Source organism: Siniperca chuatsi, linkage group LG4, assembly GCF_020085105.1.
Source record: "Siniperca chuatsi isolate FFG_IHB_CAS linkage group LG4, ASM2008510v1, whole genome shotgun sequence".
Taxonomy (NCBI): domain Eukaryota; kingdom Metazoa; phylum Chordata; class Actinopteri; order Centrarchiformes; family Sinipercidae; genus Siniperca; species Siniperca chuatsi.
In genome coordinates this window covers 15,685,693-15,705,781 of record NC_058045.1, presented here as the reverse complement: position 1 = coordinate 15,705,781, position 20,089 = coordinate 15,685,693, and the positions used below count along the sequence as shown (strand labels likewise).

Genomic DNA, 20,089 nt, shown 5'->3' with positions numbered 1-20,089 from the left:
CGACTAGAACATTGGATTGAAGTATTAATGGAGGAGATAGTTATCATCACATCCCTCTGAGGCTCAGTTTAAGTCCTAATAAGTGGCTAAAAGGGCTGCGTTCTCAGCCATGAAATGAGCATTACAGTGGTTTGTTTCTGGGACATGAGTAAAGCAAAAAATCAGTTTTTATTTTTGGACATTGCCGAGTTTGCCCACAGAGGATTTGTCTTCACACTCTTTGCCTGACTGCTTGCTCTCAATCTCAGTGTTTCCAAGGGTTGCATCAATGTGATTGATTATAGAGCTGCTGACAGAAAGAGTACTGTCTTGTGATGTGTGAGGGGTTAAATGCTAATGTGCATGAATCTCAGACAGGTCTACCCCCCCCATTTAAACAAGAGTCTATCTGTTTATTGAATTGCCCACCTCACACTGTTCTCCAGCTGAATGTGTTTTTTTACTAAGAACATCCTTGAGGACTCTGCTGTTTGTGCACAGCTTGTTGTCCCATTCACTATATAATTTTTTGTCCTCACCCCTCCGTCTCTCTCTCTTGTGCTGTCATATTACCACTTGACTTCCATCCAGTGGAGGGTGGAGTGTATTTATGGCAGTGTGCTTGCAGACAGTTGCTGACACTTGCGGCCCGCTGAGGAATCATCTAGAAGCATTCCAGTCGCTCTGCTCAGAGGCCACACTCGGTCCAAATCAGAGATGGATGTCCTGTCTGGTCGCACAATCGTGTCTGACTGACCAGTCCGAACATTCACACACACTTACACATTTTAACAGACTATTTTCAGGTAGAAACCCCCCTTCTGTCCCTGAGGGAGTACAGCAGTGACAGCGAGGCCTGCTGGACCACCAGAGTGAGCTCAAAGCCTGACTCTGCCTTGACCTCCTCACACACACTGTTTCATCTGCACTCATCGCAGATTTCAGGAAACAGACATATCCGGATATATAGGACAGGACACTGCTTTGTAAGTGTGGGAATATTATACACCTTTTACTGGAACAAACCTGTTTTATTTGTGGTGCATACTGCATTCTCAACCCAATTCTGGGCCAGTTTATAGACTGAGCCATGAACACAGACGGTATCGTTTTCACAAGTCCTGTGTTGGCAGGTTTTCTTGCACATCACAAAATGCAGGTGTGAGGGTGCATCAAGTCACCTTATAATAGCATCCATAGACATCTTGTGCTATATAACTAGCTATTAAATCAATTAATCAGTCGGTCAATCGTGGCCCACTGTTTTGTTTAGCAGAAAAATGACTTTAATGTGATAGTGGAACTGCCAGGAAAAAAACGTGGTTTGAGTGTGCATCTCAAGAGGGCTGTTATTTATTCTTCTGCTGTGTGTGTGTGTGTGTGTGTGTTTGTGTGTATCTAACTGTTTCAAGGGTCTCAGTTCTCTGTCATGAAAATAAATTTCAACTAATGGCAGTATAACAACACAACACCAAACTTCACCAGAAAATCAAAACAAAACAAAAAGATTTTACGCATTTTCTGGAGCTGTTAAAGCTAAATAAAATGAATGATGGCTGAATTCCATTTAGCTGCTTCATTTTTAGGGTCCTGGTATTGTGCATGCTGGCTCACTGTCACTGTCATGGCTTATTGGGACACTTGAGTAGAGCAGAGTCATCATTAATGTTATTAGTAACACTTTTGTGCTTTTCCTATGATGACAATTCAAAATGTCTAAAGTGAAAAATGCCCACTGCCTCACTTAGTGTTATCAATAATTTCTCTTGCATGCACACATTGTTTTTGAACTCGAATGATAAGAATACTTCCAAATGCATTTGGAATTTGAAAAAAAACATATGGTTATAGATTTTCTTTTAAATGCTGGTTTGCAAATTAGTTATTGGCCGTGTCCATCTGTACGTAATTATCTGATAAACATCTCTAGTCCATGTTCATCTTCCCATCAGCACCAAGCAGAAGTGAAGTGCAACCAGCTGCTCGGCTCAGTGAGGCAGATTTATAAAAGTGCCATGAAGATCATAACCACCGAGAGGTGTTAGAACAGTCTGGAGAGGAGAGAAGTGTGAATGAGTGTGTGTGAGTGAGAAAGAGAGGTGGGGTTTTAAGAGAAGAGTATGGTGAAGGTGTGAGATTACACACTTTGGGAGACACAGAATTCAATCTTGTGATTTTTTTTTTTTTCAGATTATCTCTGGCAGATTCGTCATTTTTCAAAATCAAAATAAACAGATTTTCTAAAGTGCTTGTTTCTATAATTATGACGTGTCTTTGTTGTGCCAACTTGTCGTGATAACCAAAGTACAATGGACAAAATATTAGTGATAACCTTGTCTTTGTCTTTCCTTTCTCCCTAATGAAGGAAAACAACTACAGATTTCGGTTTACAGGACATTGTGCTAGAGTAGTTTCATAACTTTATAATTATTGGTTTTGTCAATTCCATTTCAGAGCTGCTTAGTTTTTCCTGTTTATTCTCAGTTTTAGGAAAAAAGGAAAAACACTTGAAGGAAAACGATATTTATTAAAATTAAATATGTATCCACCTCTAAATAACCCAGCTCTCTTTATAGTTGCCTTTAATTGGCATTAATCTTTTGTCATAAATAGCTGTGGCACAAATACAGTGATATAAATAATATTAATGTCAGCTATTTTTAGTCTTGTATTTTTTCATTCAGATTAGATTAGGGCCATCATCCCAGGCTGAATCCACAACAAATGTTGCTCTGATTTGCATAAGAATAAACAGAATTTCAAAAATGCTATTTTCCCTACCTGAAGGTACTTAGCTCTGGATAACAAATGCATACTTAAAGCAAAAAATATGTCATTGCTTGCTGATATTGCCTACGTGAAATGTAATTTTCTTCTTTCCAATTGGTGTTTTTGCCTCTCAGAGAGGAGTGTGGAGGAGGAAGACCCCGGGACGTTTCACCCACTCAGGTTTTATGAGAACAATATGTGGTGCTTTCTGAAGAAAAGCAACATGAATTCAAAATGTTAACATGCCCTTTAACATCTAAGTGGAGCACAGCCAGCCTCTGTCACACTGTGCAGCAGCTCTCGGTCACAGCCTATATAGGGCAGGCCAGGCTGTAACTGTAAACAGGGATCCAGCAGATGAATATAACCACTTTATTTGAAATATAAAATTCTCTCTTAAACTTCCTGTCCATCCCATTGACTGTAGACAGTCAAGTTTCTCATTCTAGCATGGCACATATGCAGTTTACACTGATAATGGTGGCAGATTTACTACTCAAACATCTTAGTAATTTTTGAAACAACAGGTCCTTGATTTCAGACAGAAGTAAACAAAAACAGAGCTCCCATTTCTAGCCAATGACCGTTGATGTTGCTCGCTGAAGTGATGACTGTTGCTAGCAGATTTTAACAGCTGTAGCTAGCTAGGAATGCTAACACTCTGCAAGTTGGCTGAGAACTCTGTCTCCAGCTGACTTTTTAATGTTTCCAACAAACTCTTTAAAACAACAACCCTGGAAAAGCATTTTAACTAAGCATGTGGTGGCTGTGTACATGAAATAATGCTAAAAGACTGCGGGTAAAGCAGCATGTCATTAAAATGTCATTTGTTCTAACACAAACTTTGAAATGTTTGTAGCCTAACAACACAGTGGTCAGGTTTATGTTTTAATGTTTGTATTTTCAAATATATTTCAATATATTTCAGTATGCTTCTCTTTTACATAGAAAAGGATTTGAGGATGAGGAATAATTGATGCAAATGTAACGCTAACTCAAGTTTTGGTGGGAATTGCTTCCCCAAACCAAATACAGTGCAGAACAGAGCTGCAATCTTTACTCTGAACTCTGATACAGTGGTTTAGACCCCATTTTTCTAGCATAACCTGTAACCAAAATAATGCAGTTAGCTAATAACAGGCCTCTTTCCTATGGAAGTAATTTACTACTGTAGGTAGAAATCTAGTTAGTCGGCATGCTAAGGTTTGCAGCTTATGTTAGAGCAGATAAACACAGTTTAATCTATTCCTTACACTTTTCTCTTGTATTTTTGGTTTTGGAAAGGCTAAAAAAAGAGTATTGCATGCACAAAGCTACAACATGTGAGAAATTCAAAGGTAGACAGGCCTTCTACGCCTAGTTATGGTTGTTGTGATTCTATGATTAGATAATCGCTGTTTGGGGGACGACTGTAGCTAATGGTCAATGTAAGCACTAATCTCAGAGTCACTACAAAATAAAGCCACGTTGCAGCATGAAATAATTGGTGTACAATTTGCATTTTAGTGTTTCTAGAATGAGGATTGTTTGAAGTTGTCAAGTTTTCTGACTCGGCTGTCCGAGTCCTGCCAGTCCTCTTAATGTGGGTACAGTATGGAGGGACAGATGGAGCAGAGGGAGAGAAGGCGACCTTCTGCTCCTCTCGTGTCGCTTTGTTGATGAGAAGCTTGAAGAATCCGTGCAAAGCATCCTGTCTGCTCTGTTGGTATTAATAACTCACCAAGAGATGAGTTCTGTCAGAGGCGGAGGATGATTTTATTGAGGCTAGAAGCTGCTGGAGCTCGGCTCAGAGGATCAAACTCAAGCTCAGCCAGCCAATGACCACATATCTAACTGGACCAGTTAAGTGAATTAGGTCAATGTAATTCTCCTCACCGTGGACACACTGCATGGGACAATCTGGGACTGTGCTGCTGCGTATGTTTATGAAATGTAGATAGAAGTGGTGTTTGTGTTTATAAGATATGACTGAAAGGAGGTTTTGTCGAGGCATTTTTACTATCTTCAGTCATAATAGGATCAGAGTTTCTACCAACCATGATGAAGTGAAATGTCTGATACATTTACTTCTTTTAGTAATGGTGGTGTATGATTGGTTGCGATGCCCTCGCAGCCAATCACAAGGCGATTGAAATGGAGATTTTGGCCTCACCAACAGAGGTGTTGTTTTCATAAGTCAAAAGAAATGAGTCAGGTTTACGGGGTTTTCCAGAATAACAGCACAGACGTTATTGAGATGGATCACCATGGTAACGTGACTATATGATGCAGTGTGTGGGGTCGTATTTTGAAAAAGAGGACATATTTCACATAAGTAGGATGTTGCCAAAGCAGTTCATTTGGCTGAGATAAAACACCATATTCTTATGATTATTCATGATGTTTGTGAGTGTGAGGGTGTGTGTGTGTGTGTGGGTGGGAGTGTGTAATATGGTTATTGTGGGAACAATAAGAAAAGAGATAGCTGGACAGAAGAGCACAAAACATGATAGCATTAGTGCTCTAAAGCAGCCACTTTTCTTTATTTCTTAATTTGTATGTTTGTGTATTTGTTGTTCATGTTTGTACACCTTTTGCTTTTTGTACATAAATATACCTTTTGGCAGTGTGTGGAGTATACCATATTTATATTATTGACTTTCTGTCTAAACATTTCTGCATCATGTCATTAGTGCTGAGCCAATAGAAATGAACTGCACACTTCTGTCATTTTACATTTAACACTGGAAATAGGTTTTTACAAGGCATATGTGTAGAAACCATTTTTACTTATTTGTAGTCATGTTTATTTGTATTTACACATCTGACCACTTGGTGGAGCATCATTATCTTATTTAAGGAAGCTCATGTAATCAAGTTCAGGTGCTTCTGCTTTGTAAAAGAAACATACAGTTTTTGACCGTGCCTGTGTTCATGCCCTAATTGTGGTTTTGTTGAAGGAAACAATGTACTACACTACAACAACCTCTGGTGAGCTTTATAATATATGTGACTTTTGCTGACGGGCAAACTGAGGACATTATTGGATGTACGATTCGTAAGAAAATCTTAAACATCAGCAGCTCCTCAGTGGCTTTTTTTAATATAGCAAATAGCAGTGGTGGCAGAAGTATTCAGATCCTTTACTTAAGTGAAAGTAACAATATCACAGTATACAAATACTCCATTACAAGTAACAGTCCTGCATTCAGAATTTTACTAAAGTAGAAGTATGTCCTTAAAGTGTCAAAAGTAAAATGGCTCAATGCAGAAGAATGGCCCCTGTCATTATATATACTATAATGTATTATTAATATTACTGATGCATAAATGTATAAGCAGCACTTTACTGATGTACTTGGTTGAGGTGGCGCTAGTTTGAACTAGTTCATGTACTGTCTTGTTGTTTAATCTTTATTGATGCAACAGATTTTATAAACCCATCATATGTTTGGTATGTGGAATCTCAATTTGCAAAGTAACTGGTAAATATAGCTCTCAATTAAATGTAGTGGGGTAAAAAGTACAATATTTCTCTTTGAAATGTAGTGGACTAGAAACGTAAAGTGGCATGAAATGGAAGCACTAAAGTAAAGTACAAGTACTTATTAGTATGTGTACTTAAATATAGTACTTGACTAAATGTTCTTGTTGTTGCATGTTGCATTTCAACAATGGCAATAGTCACTATTGTCCTCATCATTAAGACTCCCATGTGAGGTCCTGGCACCCTGCCTGTTTCCCCCTCCTGGCCTCAGTCACTCTGCAGGAGGGAGAGCTCAGTGAGGCCGCTGTAGCTGAGAGACACAACCATCTCTCACCTGTAGAAATAGAGGCAGCCAGGACATCTGGCTCATCACGACTGCTACATCAACTTGAACTGAAAGTTATTCAGTTTGTATGTGTTTGGGCTTGTGTGTGTGTTCCCTCAGCTGTCACACACACACACACACACACACACACACACACACACACACACACACACACACACACACAAACAGATTCACAGTATAAGACACATAAGGTCTGCCTTCAAAATGGTATGTGCTGTATGTACCTAACTTTCTGTGACAGTGGAGTCAGGTCGGTGCTGAAACAAGAGTCCCCCCTCCCAGTTTCACAGAATCATATCTTATTCAGTCAGGCGTGGCAGCACAGAAGGCAGCGGATGGTTTTCATTCATTGACACAGTGTAGATTAGCCAGCAGTGCTAATCTGATAGCTTTGCTGTGGGCTTCAGATCTGAATGAGAAGGATTATAAAAGCTGGCGTCAGGAGCCTCTCCAGCTGCTGCACTGAAGCTTGTGGATGGTTACCAACAATGTTGTGTGATTTTCTGACTTTCTAAAGATGCTCCCCATCATTCCTGAGCTGAATATCTTGGATTGGAGCCAACTCATATGCACGGTATTATATATACTGAATGTATAAAACATGAGGGACATTGTCACGATATGCACTAAAGCCCTTTTTATACATTCACACCTCAACAAAATCCTCTAATTCGTCTGCTTCTTTTTATGTATATGTGTCAACCTTTGTTTTATATATTTTTGAGGAAAATCAAGAGATAATGGATTTTACCTGAACCTGAATCCCTGCTGACCTAATCATGTTCATTGCAGCTGCAGGCAGCTTCCTGTCTTGCTGGAAGAAATCTCAGCTGATGTGTTTAAGTGCTTCATTTGCATTCAGGACCATTTAATCACTGTAGTTGATACTTCCCACCAGTAGAGGACAGTAGCTGTCAAATCATTTAGTACTCAGTTGCCTCAGAAGTGATGCTATTTATTTGACTGCCCAATATTTTATATCAACATGGTAAAGGTTTAAACCTTTAGCGGTCATCTTTTTACCTGACAGTTGTTGCTGAACTGCTCTGTAAAAACTGTTACTGGTGTCACAAGGAGACTGTAATTATAAACAGGGCTCTTCTGAGTTCAGCCTGTCTGGAATAATGTTGCATAGTTGTACTAAAGCAACTCCACTGTTTGAGATGGAGGTACAAGATTATGTCTGGAATTTATTTATTTGTGTTTTAAAAAGCAAATCATGACTTAATCATGTTCTTTTAAGCTATAGACTTAAGCTTTCCACTGAAATAGTAGGTTCACTTAAATTATAAAATAGTATATACTGTATATAGTAATAGTATCTATCCATGCAGATAGTTTTGGTTTGATTTGCCCAGAGATTGAAACTCTTGAGATGTCAGTGTCACAGCCTGTCATGTCCTCACCAGCCTGTAATCACCCACACCTGCTCCCAATCACACTCCTGCTCCCCATCAATCCCAATCACAGCCAGTATAGAACCACTCCACTCTCCTCACTCAGTGTCTGACCTTGTTCGCGTGTAGGACTTCATGCACCAGACCATCCATCCATCCATCCATCCATCGTGTTGGTTTCCCATGCTTTCCCCGGTCTCCAGTATCTCCTGTGGTTTCTCCAGCGTCTCCTGTGGCTTCACTCCCCCGTGGCTCCACCAGTCCTCCTTGGCATCACCAGTCGTTTGTGGCTTCACCAGTGACTCCCCAGTCTCGGCTCCCTTCACCCACGACCCGTTTCCTAGCACTCTCCTGTCATTCAATAAAGAGCATTCCAATCATTCTCGGTGTCTCCCTCCAGTCTGTCAGTTGTAACAGTCAGCATCCAACTTGAAATAATGAAGGTAAATAAAAATAACTTGGAACTTGTCTTCTTGGAAATAATGTTCTGGTTTTCCTGGATAATCCATTGAACACACTGTCAACAGGTGTTGACTTTTTTTTTTTTAAATGTTTTGTATCTTTTTCTAAGGTTGGCTCTTGCTCCTAAAAACTGTGTACTAGGCAGAAACTGTCTGAAAACACTGGTGTCCCTGTCCAAATCCAGGTGAACAACTACCAGCTAATTAACAAAGTGTAACACAGTTTAAGAAACCACACTGGATTCAGGTATGCTATTCACATGTTACAATGCTTCAATTTTAGTGTTGACATCAGTACTTTGTTAGTGTTGTCAGATCCAGATATGCGTTTTATTATGATTAGCTGTAATAAGTTATGTTTTTTCTCTGATAATATTTGGAGCACCGTATAAGAGGATGGTCAGAATGAAATTACAATCACCGTGTTGATGAGTCAGAGCAAAATGTCTGCTTTGTGAAGAGCTTATAAGTAGTTTCCCACCTGAATTGTTAGGATGTGTTATGGCCACTTCTTGCTGACTTTATGTGCTGGGCGTGTCTAACATTCCTGTTCATATAGTTCATCCCAACACGTAATGAGGAAAAGAAAGGAGCAGTTAGGTCAGTTGAGCTGAATACAATTCATTTTGGCGTGTATTTAGCAGCATGAAGGGGCCCTGTAGTGATACAGACAGGCTTTATTAGACTATCAGACCATAGCAGCCAAATGAAGCATTGGAGAGAAGAATCATTACGGTGCTCAGAGGGTGGCCTTCTTTCAGCCACAATTATTAATTTTTTGTATTGACCGGGAACACACCCCTACTGGTTTTAAGCCCTCGGGTTATCGACCGCTGCGCCCCCAGACCAATGAATTTCTTATTACTCTCTGTTGCCTCTAAGGATCTTTCATATCTCCCCCTCTCTCCCTATTTTCTCATTATTGTTACTCAGCTTTCCACTGCTATAGAACAGAGGATGAAGTGTTTGAGCCCACACACACCGTTGCCCTTCCTCTAGAGTTTTATTCCTTGACTCTTTCGTCATGCTCTCTCCTCTTCTTCTGCAGCTCTCCGTCAGTCTTTTGCTTTAATTCTAATTAAGATGCATATCCTGCTTGTTGTTTCCTGATAGTGTGAGGGGCGCCGCTTGAACTGGAGAGCGCAATCAGGAGTGACAAACATCTCCATATAGTTACATTTAAAACAAGAGCCAACACATACACAAAAACACACACCTCCTCACGTCCATCAGTATTTATCTCATCAGCATAGACGTGCGAGGTGAGGGGAGACGAGGAATTCATTTACCCGCTGTGGGAGGAGGAGGACGTTACAAGGAATATTAGGGTTGGCAATTCCTATAACCTCCCTCTTGTAATCTTGAAGTCTCATTTGGAGTGTGGGCTTGTTTCTCTTTATTGTGACTCAGAGGTTGTAAATGTGTGTCTGGCCTTGATTACGGCACTGTAGAGAAAGACATGGAGGAACCTCATCATTAAGACTAGTCTGAGGATAGGGGGGATCAATATTAAGACCTTTAGGATAGAGGCTCTGTCATTTACTATTAATAATGGGCCCTGCTGCCTACTTAATTCACAGCTAAATGGCCTTTACAATACACAGAAAATCTGTACATACACAGAATAATTCACACACACACTTTTTCTCTCGCTCTCGCTCTCACACACACACACACACACACACAGATCTTCTGAGGCCAGCTCCAACTACCTGTGCCTAATTGGGACTGTAAAACAAGAAAAAGTAGACTAGGTCAGATCAGGGTAGTCTAAATGGGACCACTGGAGAGGTGAATGAAGAGACAGAGAGAGAAATTGGTCAACTAAAATATCAGATGGGACAATGGAGGGACAGCTAGGGGAAACAGGGTGAGGACCATAAAGGATAGATGGAAAAACAGAATAGTAGCAATGAGTGGGTTTAGGGAAATGAAGAGGGAAATTAGAGAAACAAGTTCTTTAGAGAAGAAGACATAGGGAAAGTCCACCTCCTAAAGAAATCTATTCAAGATAAGATAAAGCTTTATTCATTCAGAGGGATTTTTTGTGTTCAAGATGCTCAGTATACAAATAATATTTGTAAATGACCCCCATACATGGTTGGTTTCACGCCATATGTGTGTTTGTGTTATTTTGTTCTATGGCTTTTATTTTGTGATTCCCTTATTTTGAAATTAACGGTAAGGATTGCAGCAGCTAATTAGGCAGTATGGGAGAATTTAGTTTGAGTTTATCTCCAGTCGAAAGTGTCAACAAGGTACTTTTAATTAATTTACATTTTCAGTTTATTTGTATATTCTAAATTAGCTTGTTTAAGTTTGCTATTAACCTAACATTAGCCAAGTAACGTTAATGTAACTGTTACTTTTCTGTTTAAGCTAGCGCTCATGCTGGTTTAATGAAGTGCACACACAAACAAACAGACACTGGACCATCAGTCAAGGCTTTCCTTTATGTGATGCTACAACATTAAACACAAAAGACAAGAAGCTCACTTCTTTTTTTTTTTGTATTTGATTGATTTTTTGAGTGAGTTTTTCTTTTCCTCCATGCCCTTCTTGCATTTTGTGTTAGCTACATGTTGCCTAAATTTATCTTGCTAACTGAAATCTTGATAGCCCTGCTTTTATCAGACCACTCTTGTTTCTTTATCATTCTCATATGAATCAGATTTTGCACAGCAGATGTTTACATTTAGACTTGTCATTGCAGGACAATCACTTTGTTCATTGTTCTTGCAATGCAGTGTAGCAATTAGTAATGTTATTAGTTACACCTGTGTTGACAAATTAAATTGTCTTTTGTGAAATAGGTCTATTCAATTTTAGTTTCACTCCACATTTTTCCCCCAGGCCATAAGCAAAAAAACAGAAGGAATAGAAAACGTGGTTTGAGTTCAAGGTATATGATAATAGTGAAAGATAATTCTCAGTCAGTGTCCAGCTGTGTGTTCAGTAGTTGACCCTGGTGGTATTTGCTTTAGATGCTCCTGTGTTCGTCCAGAGAGGCATGAAGGAGGTGAGAGGTATTGTCTATTAAACTCAGTAGCTTGAGCAGAATTTGGATGAGGAAGCAGGCGAAGACATATTCCTCTTTTTACTGTGTGTGTTCCAGAGGTGCAGCTGTATATATGCTGACTCCTGCCCTGCAGTTTTGTACTCCTCTGTAGGCTGTGTGACCTCTTGTGGGAGTGCGGGCAAGCTATTGATCATGAAGTCTCTCTCCAAGTTTTGTTCTCTGTGATAACCACTCGGGTACAGCACCACTTCACCTCAGCTCTCCCCAAATGCCCACAACCAACAGATCTCAGATCTCAGCCTTTAACCGTCCAGACAAATCCTCGGTTTACTCAGTGTGGTAGCGTGTGTGTGTGTGTGTGTCTTTGTCGCTTGTATTCGATCAGGTGTTTATTTGTTTGTGGTGTGTGTCAGGTCTATCTGTGCTTCAGTTAGGGGAAAGGAGGGAGTGTTTATGTGTGTGTCAAGCGAGAGACAGGATTTGTGTGCAGGAAAGTTGTATATGAAGTTGTTTTTTGACATTCAAAGTATTGAGTGTCTAGCCAACTTCGACATGATGTTGCACCTTGACTACGACTCACTGTTACTCTGTTCTCTGCTTCTGCTTATGAAGTTTTATTTGCATGTATATGTGAAGACATGGCCTTGTGTTTGTGCATGTGTGTGCATGTACAGTAAGGGTATGAGTTTGCATGCTAGCGTGCGTTCCTGAAGCGTGACTTCAGGGTTGCTTGCACTTAAGAGTTGAGCAGTTAAACTTTTGTGAGGAGAGAAACTCAGAGAATCAATGTGGCACGACTTTGCTTTCCTCCTCTCTCAGTCTCCTGGGAGAGTGGGCATGTCAGACTTAATTATGCCTTCTCAAATCAAACAAAATGGCTCCTGTTAGTTTCTACATCTATCTGCTCCTCCCTCAAGCCTCGTGTTGGTGTACATACAAACAATGAAATGCATTCTGCCCTGCCTTTTTAGAAGAGAGTAGTGCTCAGGAATATGTGCTGCATGTAACATGTCATTGAGCCTAAATCAAACCATTTTCCTGATATTGGCTTTTCATTTATACTTCATTTAGACATTTTCTGTTTTCTATAGGCCAGTGTTGAGCTAATTGTTCCTATTACAGTAAGACTAAAAACTAACTAAATTGGAACCAATTAGTTGGTTAAGCAATTAGCAATCTACATAAAATAATTTGCCAACTATTCTGATAATCAAGTTATTGTTTGGGTCATTTTTCAAGCAAAAATATTAAACATTCTTTTGGTTTTTAGCTGCAACTAAAACTGCAAACTGCAACTTTTATTAATATCTCAAAGGAAATTTGCCTTGCAGCCAGGCATTAAACTCAGGTCACTGAAATGCATGGATGACAAACAATATAAAATATAAATGAGCAATTATAAGCAATGTTAAGAATATAAAAATACAAGACAAAACTGCAGATCACGCCAAACATCAAAACTCTACCATCTTAGATAAAAGTGGAAGATCGAGACCCAGGCCAAATATAAACCCAAATACAGTGCAGAAAGTAAAAGTTGTGTATGTCTTTTAAATATTACAATTAAAATCATGCTTAACATCATGCTTACCTACTGTATGTCTAATGGAATGAAAGTAACAGGCACAAAGCAGGAAAAGAAAAAATAATGTCAGTATGGTGTTAAAATAGAAATAACAGCAGAGATAAATGTATGGCAGGCGAGGCTCTGGTGAACCCTGTGTTTCTGTTTTGATTAAAGAATATCTGCTTTACATGCTGGTGAGCTCGGCCTCAGGCTAGATGCTGTTTCAAGGAAGACAACTCATCAAGATAAGTGACAGGTGTTGGAGTGTGATCTTGACCTGCTGACGGCATTGAAGGCAGGATTAACAATTTATTAATCTACCTCCGGGAGGAAAGTTGTATTATTATCAGGCCTGCTATATTGCAGCTTTAATGTTCTTGAACTGTAGTTTTATCCATATAAATGTCTTCACAAAGATGGAAAGATGAACAACACCCTGCAAAGGTGTTTATTGTTTAAACAAGGAAAGTAAAAATGAGGAAGATCTTTCATCCTCACTTTACAAGGCATTAGTTTGGATTAGTTTAGGCTTTTGATTAGAGGATGACCACACACTAAGCTTTAATGATTTTGTTTTTATCACACAAGTGTCAGTGCAACCTTAAATATCCATGTGCCACCTGTTGGAAATCTACAATCAACTAAATCATTAACAAGTTAATGAGTTAATCACTGACGGATATTTAACACTGGAAAAATGTGAAAAAATACATCCACATTAACTTAAATTCACGCTGATTCTGCAGTTCAGATGAAATATAAAAATCAAGCAAATTAAAATGTCTCCAAAATGGAAATTAGGTCGAAATTGAAGGAACTCTCCTCTGAATATGTGGTTGCTGTGTAATAGGTGAAAAGCCAGCTGCAAACTTAATTATGTAAAAAAATTACATTTGAAAGAAAAGTTTTATATGAAATGTCTGACTGTTTAATGAGGAGAAAATCCGGATCCTCAGCGGGGGATGGAAGCACCGTTGGCCTGGCTGCTCAGAGAGCGTCTGAGAGCCACAGCAGCAGTAAGTAACAGTGATGGAGTTCATGTCAGATCTGCTGGTTTCGGTTTCACAAGTGAAATCAACCATAGGCTCTTTACTGAAGTGAGCAAATACCAGAACAAGACTGTGGATTCCTGGTTTGGTTGTTCTGGTATTTACACCACTGACATTAGTGGAAGAAACTGCTGTTGATCCCACATGGACATTTGATTACTGTTAAGATAAAATGTCAATTATATTCAAAGATGAGGAGAGTAACTAGTCAATGTAGTCAAACTAATATCTTAGATTTACAAGGGTGTCCCAGCTACAAAGTACTGTATATCTTCATAGTGAACACATGCCACCATTTTGTTATGCAATAAAATATCCATCTGACACTTCAGATCTACTGCAATCCTTATCTGTTGCAAATAGCTATTGTTTTTTTTTTGTTATTTGTTTTATTTTTTGCTGTGTTCTTATTTGAAATGGCAGTTGCTTTTATAAGTTAGGCTTTATATGAGTATCTTGCCTTTCTGCTGCATATTGCATTGTAGGACAAAAATGGCCATCAACATCACGCTTAAAAATCTGCTGATTCGGGGGCACTGTGGTGGCATAGGGGCTAAGATGCGTGTCACGTAAACTGTCCTTCATTCAAGTCTAGCGGGGACCTCTGTTTTGTGACACCCTTTTCTCTATCTCTCCACATTTCCTGTCTGCCTGTCAACTGCACTGTATACTATCAATTGAGAAATGGCAAAAATGCCCCCAAAATCAAATTACTTTAGTATGTTGGCATTTTAAAGTACACGCTGTTTGTTTTTTTACATGTAAATACACTCCAATCACAGTTATAGTAGATGTTTAAGATGAAATGATTTACTTTCAAACACAGAACCAGTGTTGCACACACCATAGCTATACCAGTAGCTATGGTGTGTCAGGTAAGTCAGCTGTGTAAACAAATCTGCTTTTTTTGTTGTTGTTGCTAAGCAACGAAGGCATTAGATTATATTGTGTAGGCCACCAACCATTCATACATCTCTCTCTGTAAAACTGATTTCTTGTTGATTCCCAGGCTGTTTTTGGTAAAATGGAAAACTGTACCTGGTTAAACATACTCCCCAGATGTGGCCTGATGTTCACTGCCATGCAGTCAGAACCATTTATTGCTCGAATAGTCACACAGTTGTTTGTATTGTACAGACTCTGCTTTGTCTCTACACTTGGATCCAAGCAGCATGCTAAACACTCAGCGGGAGCACAGTTAACTCACCCAGCAGTAACAGAGCAGACACATACTACGAGATATTGAACATATAAATTCAACAGACAAGACCATAGAGACCCACTGTACCATCGCAGTGTGTTGATTAATAATGTGGAGGCTGCCATGGTCGAGGGAGTGCCAGCAGCTCCACCAGAAACAGCAGTCTGTTTAGCTGCTGCTGCAGGGAGGAATGTGGAGCTGGCAGCTTGAATGGGCCACCTTGTTGAAGTGGGCTTTTTTGTTGTTTCTTTTGGATCAGCTGACCTGACAGTTGATGGGCAGCAGAGACTATGTGACCTGCATGGACTAATGTAATGCTTCACTGAGCAGAAGCTTCACTGTTTGCTGTCTGCCTTGATGAGTTTGTGATTGATCGTGGCTGTCATCTTTTTCCCCTTGACGTGCTGCAATTTTTGGAAATCTATAAAATTGTCTTCCCCAGAATTCTTCCTGCTTTGTTGATGCAGCCAGCCACAAAACAAGTTGACTGTGATGCTTAAAGCTTCAAGTCTAACTCTGAGGTTGCTAAATTTGCTTATTTGAAGAGTTATACCAATAAAGACCCTTTATAAAAAACCCATCCTCCTCCACACTCAACTGTGCCCTGAGCTGATATGAGTGTGGATATGAGTTCTCATATCATGAGCATGTGTTTCTGTGTTGGTGTTTGTTTATTCCTTGTATTTAGACCAAACCTTGCCCAAGACGGCGCTCAAGGCATCTTCACTGGCGTCTGCAGCTGTGAGCTCATCAGCCCTCCGTGTGCGTATGAGTGTGTGTAACCTCAGTGTGACATATGCTGCTGCTGCTGCTGCGTTTCACAGTATTTCTCTCTAGTCAGTGACTTTTACACAAGGTCAAACAGGGAGAGCATCTGGTGGGCGAGACACAGAGTATTTGAGGAATGTCAGGGAGCATCTGGATGTACTCACACTCACTCACTCACACACACTCTCAGAAATACAGACACAAATCTACAAATGCTTTCACACACAAACATTTATTTCCTACTCTTACTCAATGTCTCTCTCTCTCTCTCTCTCTCTCACACACACAAAAACTCGCCATACAAATGCACAAACACTCCAGTGCAGTAACAGCAGCAGCAGATAGGGGATGCTGCAGGACTGTGGAAGCTCTCTGGCCAATCCGCTGGCAGGTTGTTAGGAGCCCGGCTTCCCACTGGCACATCTCCTTCTCCTCTCTTTTCTCCCGACGGTCGTCGTCTATCTCCATCTCCCCGCGGCTCTCTGCATCTTCCTTCCCCCTCATCCATGTCTTCTTTTCTGGGATTGAAATTGGCTGCAGCCAGGTGCTGTGTGTGTGCTGGAGCAGCGGTGGAGAAGCAGAGACGGGAGGGAGGACAGTGAGATTTCACTGAGGCGGCAGAAGATGTGCAGTGGTTGGTTGCAAGGCTAGAGGACGCCTGGGAGGACAGGCAGTCTGTGGATGTATACCTGTGGAGAAAGGATTGCTTTTAACAACATCTGGGCTAGCTGCATATGAGGTGCCTGGTCTGTACTGCCTTTCTCTTAACTCTGTCTCTCTCCATCTCTATGTACATATATGTGTATTGGTATGCATGTATAAATATGTGTGTCAGTGTCTGTGCAAATCAAATATATGGCCTATGCCTGAATACATGGCTGTATGATGTGATGTTTACCCATCTGAAAACAGCAACAGTCTTAATTTTTATCAAGATTTCATCCTGTCTTCCTTTTTCTGGCTCTCTCCTCTCCTCTAGCCTTGCTGTTTGTGAAGCAATTCAGTGCTTCACAGCCTCGCTAAAATGGTGTCAGTTTACATAAGATGTTATTCCAAAAGGATTCATTATTGCAACATCACAATCACCTGTGTCAGCAACACACATACATAGGTATCTGCAGTCTGTGCAGTGTGAGCCCATGTAAAGAATTTCTACTTCTCTCCTACGATACGCTGTATGTTCTCTTTGACGGGTAGGCGCTGCATTAATCTCAACCAGTAGGCCGAATGCTGTCAAATCAATTTGGTAAGAGGTCGCTAGAGTATGCATGAGTGAGAAGACATGTTTTTCATTTGTAAATGCATGGCATGTAACCTCATCCCTCCCGCTGTCGGATGTGATAGTCTTGCATACCAAATGTTGTGTGGAGAATAAGTTCTCCTCCTCTCATCCTCCTGGGCTTCTTTGGTTTGGGATGAAGGGAGGAGAAACTATTCATGGACATTATCATGCAGTTTGTGTGCAGTACAGATATGTTGGCCTGCTCTTAGTCTTTACTAATGTTTGTAATTTATTTGCTGTGTTTCAGTTCAGTGACTTAATGAAAAGGAAGACAGCTTGTACAACAAATAATCAGCAGAGACAGAGAGGCAGAGATGAGGTGGTGTGAGCTTCTGTCCTCTGTAGGCCTTTGTCACCCAACCTGCTGACACTGCATATTTAGCCCCAAGGGGATCACTGATTTACACAATTACCATGATCTGTGTGTGTGTTTACTTCAACATGTGTAGTAGCCTCTGCTGTTTTGCTGTGGTGTGAAAATCAGTGCAAGCTTTCAATCTGATTAAGCCATTTTGCCTCCTATTCAACCACAAAAGCTTGTTTTTGTTTTGTTTTTTCCCCTTTAACACCCTTAACATACAGTTTTCCCCCTTTACTTTAAGGATGTTTAAGGTTGTTAAAAATCATCTTCAATCTTACTCTTCACTGTCTGACAGTTATGACAAGCTGTACTTTCTGTGTCAGCTTGTTTCAGCTCTTTGTTGAAGTAATATAATGTTTGCACCGAGAAAAATATTTATGAAGGAATTTTTTTATGGCTGCACCATTCCATCAAACTGAAATATTTTATATGTCTTGTGCATCATTTTATACACATTTCCCCCAAATTCAGCCTGACATGTTTAGCATCTTTGGAAACTTTGCGATCTCCACTTGGATTTAAAAGTTCTGTGAGTGTGAGTAATGTTTGGCTGCTTAGCATGAGTGTGTAATGACCAGACTACTGGGCAGGCTGCTTGTTCTCCCAGTGTAGTGAAATCCTTTCAGTTGTTTCCAGTATAGTGTCACTTGCATCACTATTGATCTAGAGCCAATCTTTAATATCTTGAAACAAAAACCAATAAGATACCTGGAGATCACTCCAACAAAATGTTACTTGCCAGGCTTGTGTGTCGTACATGTTATCAAATGAAAACAATCTCTAATTTCTCTCTTCCTGTGTTTGTGTTCAGGAGGGGTGGTTGACAAGGATTTGCGGCACTACCTCAACCTGCGCTTCTCCAAGGGCTCAGTGGACCACGACCACCAGCAGATCATCAGAGACAACCTCTACCTCCGCACAGTTCCCTGTAAGTCCACATCACCACCCGGTCTCTATCCGTCCTCTCTCCTTCCTTCTGGACTCCATCACTCTCACTTTCTTTCACTCCTCTTTGATCTTCTCCTCTCCTCTGCCTCACTGTGTGTCTGTAATTGTCTTTTTCATTGTCTTTCTCAGATATATTTTTCCCTTACCTCCTCATCCTCCAGCTCTATTTTGTTCTCTTTCTCTGTTTTAGCTTTCCCTCTTTGCCCTCAGGATGTTGCCCTTGTATTTTTTCATCACACACACACTCTTTCTCTCTGTCTCTCGCCATCTATTGCTCCTTCTTTTCCCTCAATCGTCCGGCTGCTGAGCTCTCAGCCTGAGGTTTCCATGGCAACCACCCTCTTGTCTGGAGGCTTGCGTTGCCTTGACGCCCTACCCCCTTCAGCACAACACACACACACACACACAGATACAAAGATAATAACACGTCACTCTCTTGGATACATTAGGAAGATGTTTCTTTTGTCAGAGAAATTTTACGCTGGGCCCACCAATCCTCATTCAGACACTTCACGCCTGTGGGTTGCATGTGGACGTGCGTGTCTGTGCCTACATTGTGTTATCAGTGCGTGTGCCTTTTGCCTGTTGGGGGACGATGTCATTGCCGTGATTGACATTGAAGGGATGGCGTCCCTAGCAGCTCCGCCTGTTGTCAATACACCGAGCAGCTCGTGAATTAGCTTCTCTGGAGACTGAAGCTGCTCTGATGCCTGACTCTGCAGACTACACATTCATGCAGCATGTGGATGTTTGTTGAAGGGCTTTGTACTCGTCTGACATGTTTCAGTATCCTCTGTTAATGTTAATCATGCTGTCTGGGTGTTTTGCAAGCAAAGGTGGTTGAGTTGAATCAACCGCCTGGTCTGGTACAGAAGCATGAGAAAGCAAAGCTAGGATTTGACGTCAGTGATAGTTGTTTTTGCGTTAGCTGAGCGCTTCTACTAGACTAGATGTCCTCTGCCGGTGTGTTGAGCCGCTGACACAGAAGTGATTGTTTAATACGCTCCCACAGCTGCACAGTTCCTGAGCCTCTCTCTCCCTCTTTTTACTCTCCTCCCTCCCTCCCTCTCTCCTGTCGTCTTCATCTCTTTGCTTACACTCTTCGCTCTCTCTCATGTTCCCTCTGCCTCTCCCTCCTTCTCTGCCTCTTTGATTTCTTTTGGTCACCACCTAACTCTGTTACATTTTCTCTCTCTCTCTCTCTCTCTCTCTCTCTCTCTCTCTTTTTTTGACCTTTCTCACCCTGTTGGCTGTGTAATAGTGCAATGAAGGCAGACTGACAGGGTGAAGACTGAGGTGATGGGGACTGGCTGAGGTTCAACACTGCAGGTCCTCCCACACTTCAGCCCTGTCGAGGCCGAAAGATGGCACAGGACTTTTGGTGGCGTGAACCATAGTTTTGTCCCCACGTTTCAATAATAGCCGTCTTCCAGCCCTTTATGAGAATGGAAAGACAGGTATTCTGTGTGATGTGTG

At 40.8% G+C, this 20,089-nt stretch overlaps 1 protein-coding gene across 8 annotated transcripts in view; it reads left to right on the top strand.

The window, feature by feature from the left end:
• Positions 1–20,089, top strand: part of LOC122875608 (membrane-associated guanylate kinase, WW and PDZ domain-containing protein 2-like) — an 80,202-nt gene that overhangs the window by 1,569 nt on the left and 58,544 nt on the right. For 5 of the 8 annotated variants that reach the window (XM_044194973.1, XM_044194972.1, XM_044194979.1 and 2 more), the window contains exon 2: positions 18,477–18,593. In XM_044194973.1, coding sequence (XP_044050908.1) covers positions 18,477–18,593 — 117 coding nt within the window. Of the gene's footprint in view, positions 1–10,657; positions 10,677–16,420; positions 16,769–18,476; positions 18,594–20,089 lie in introns of those variants that run through there. The other 3 variants (XM_044194976.1, XM_044194975.1, XM_044194974.1) reach the window with 3 other exon arrangements.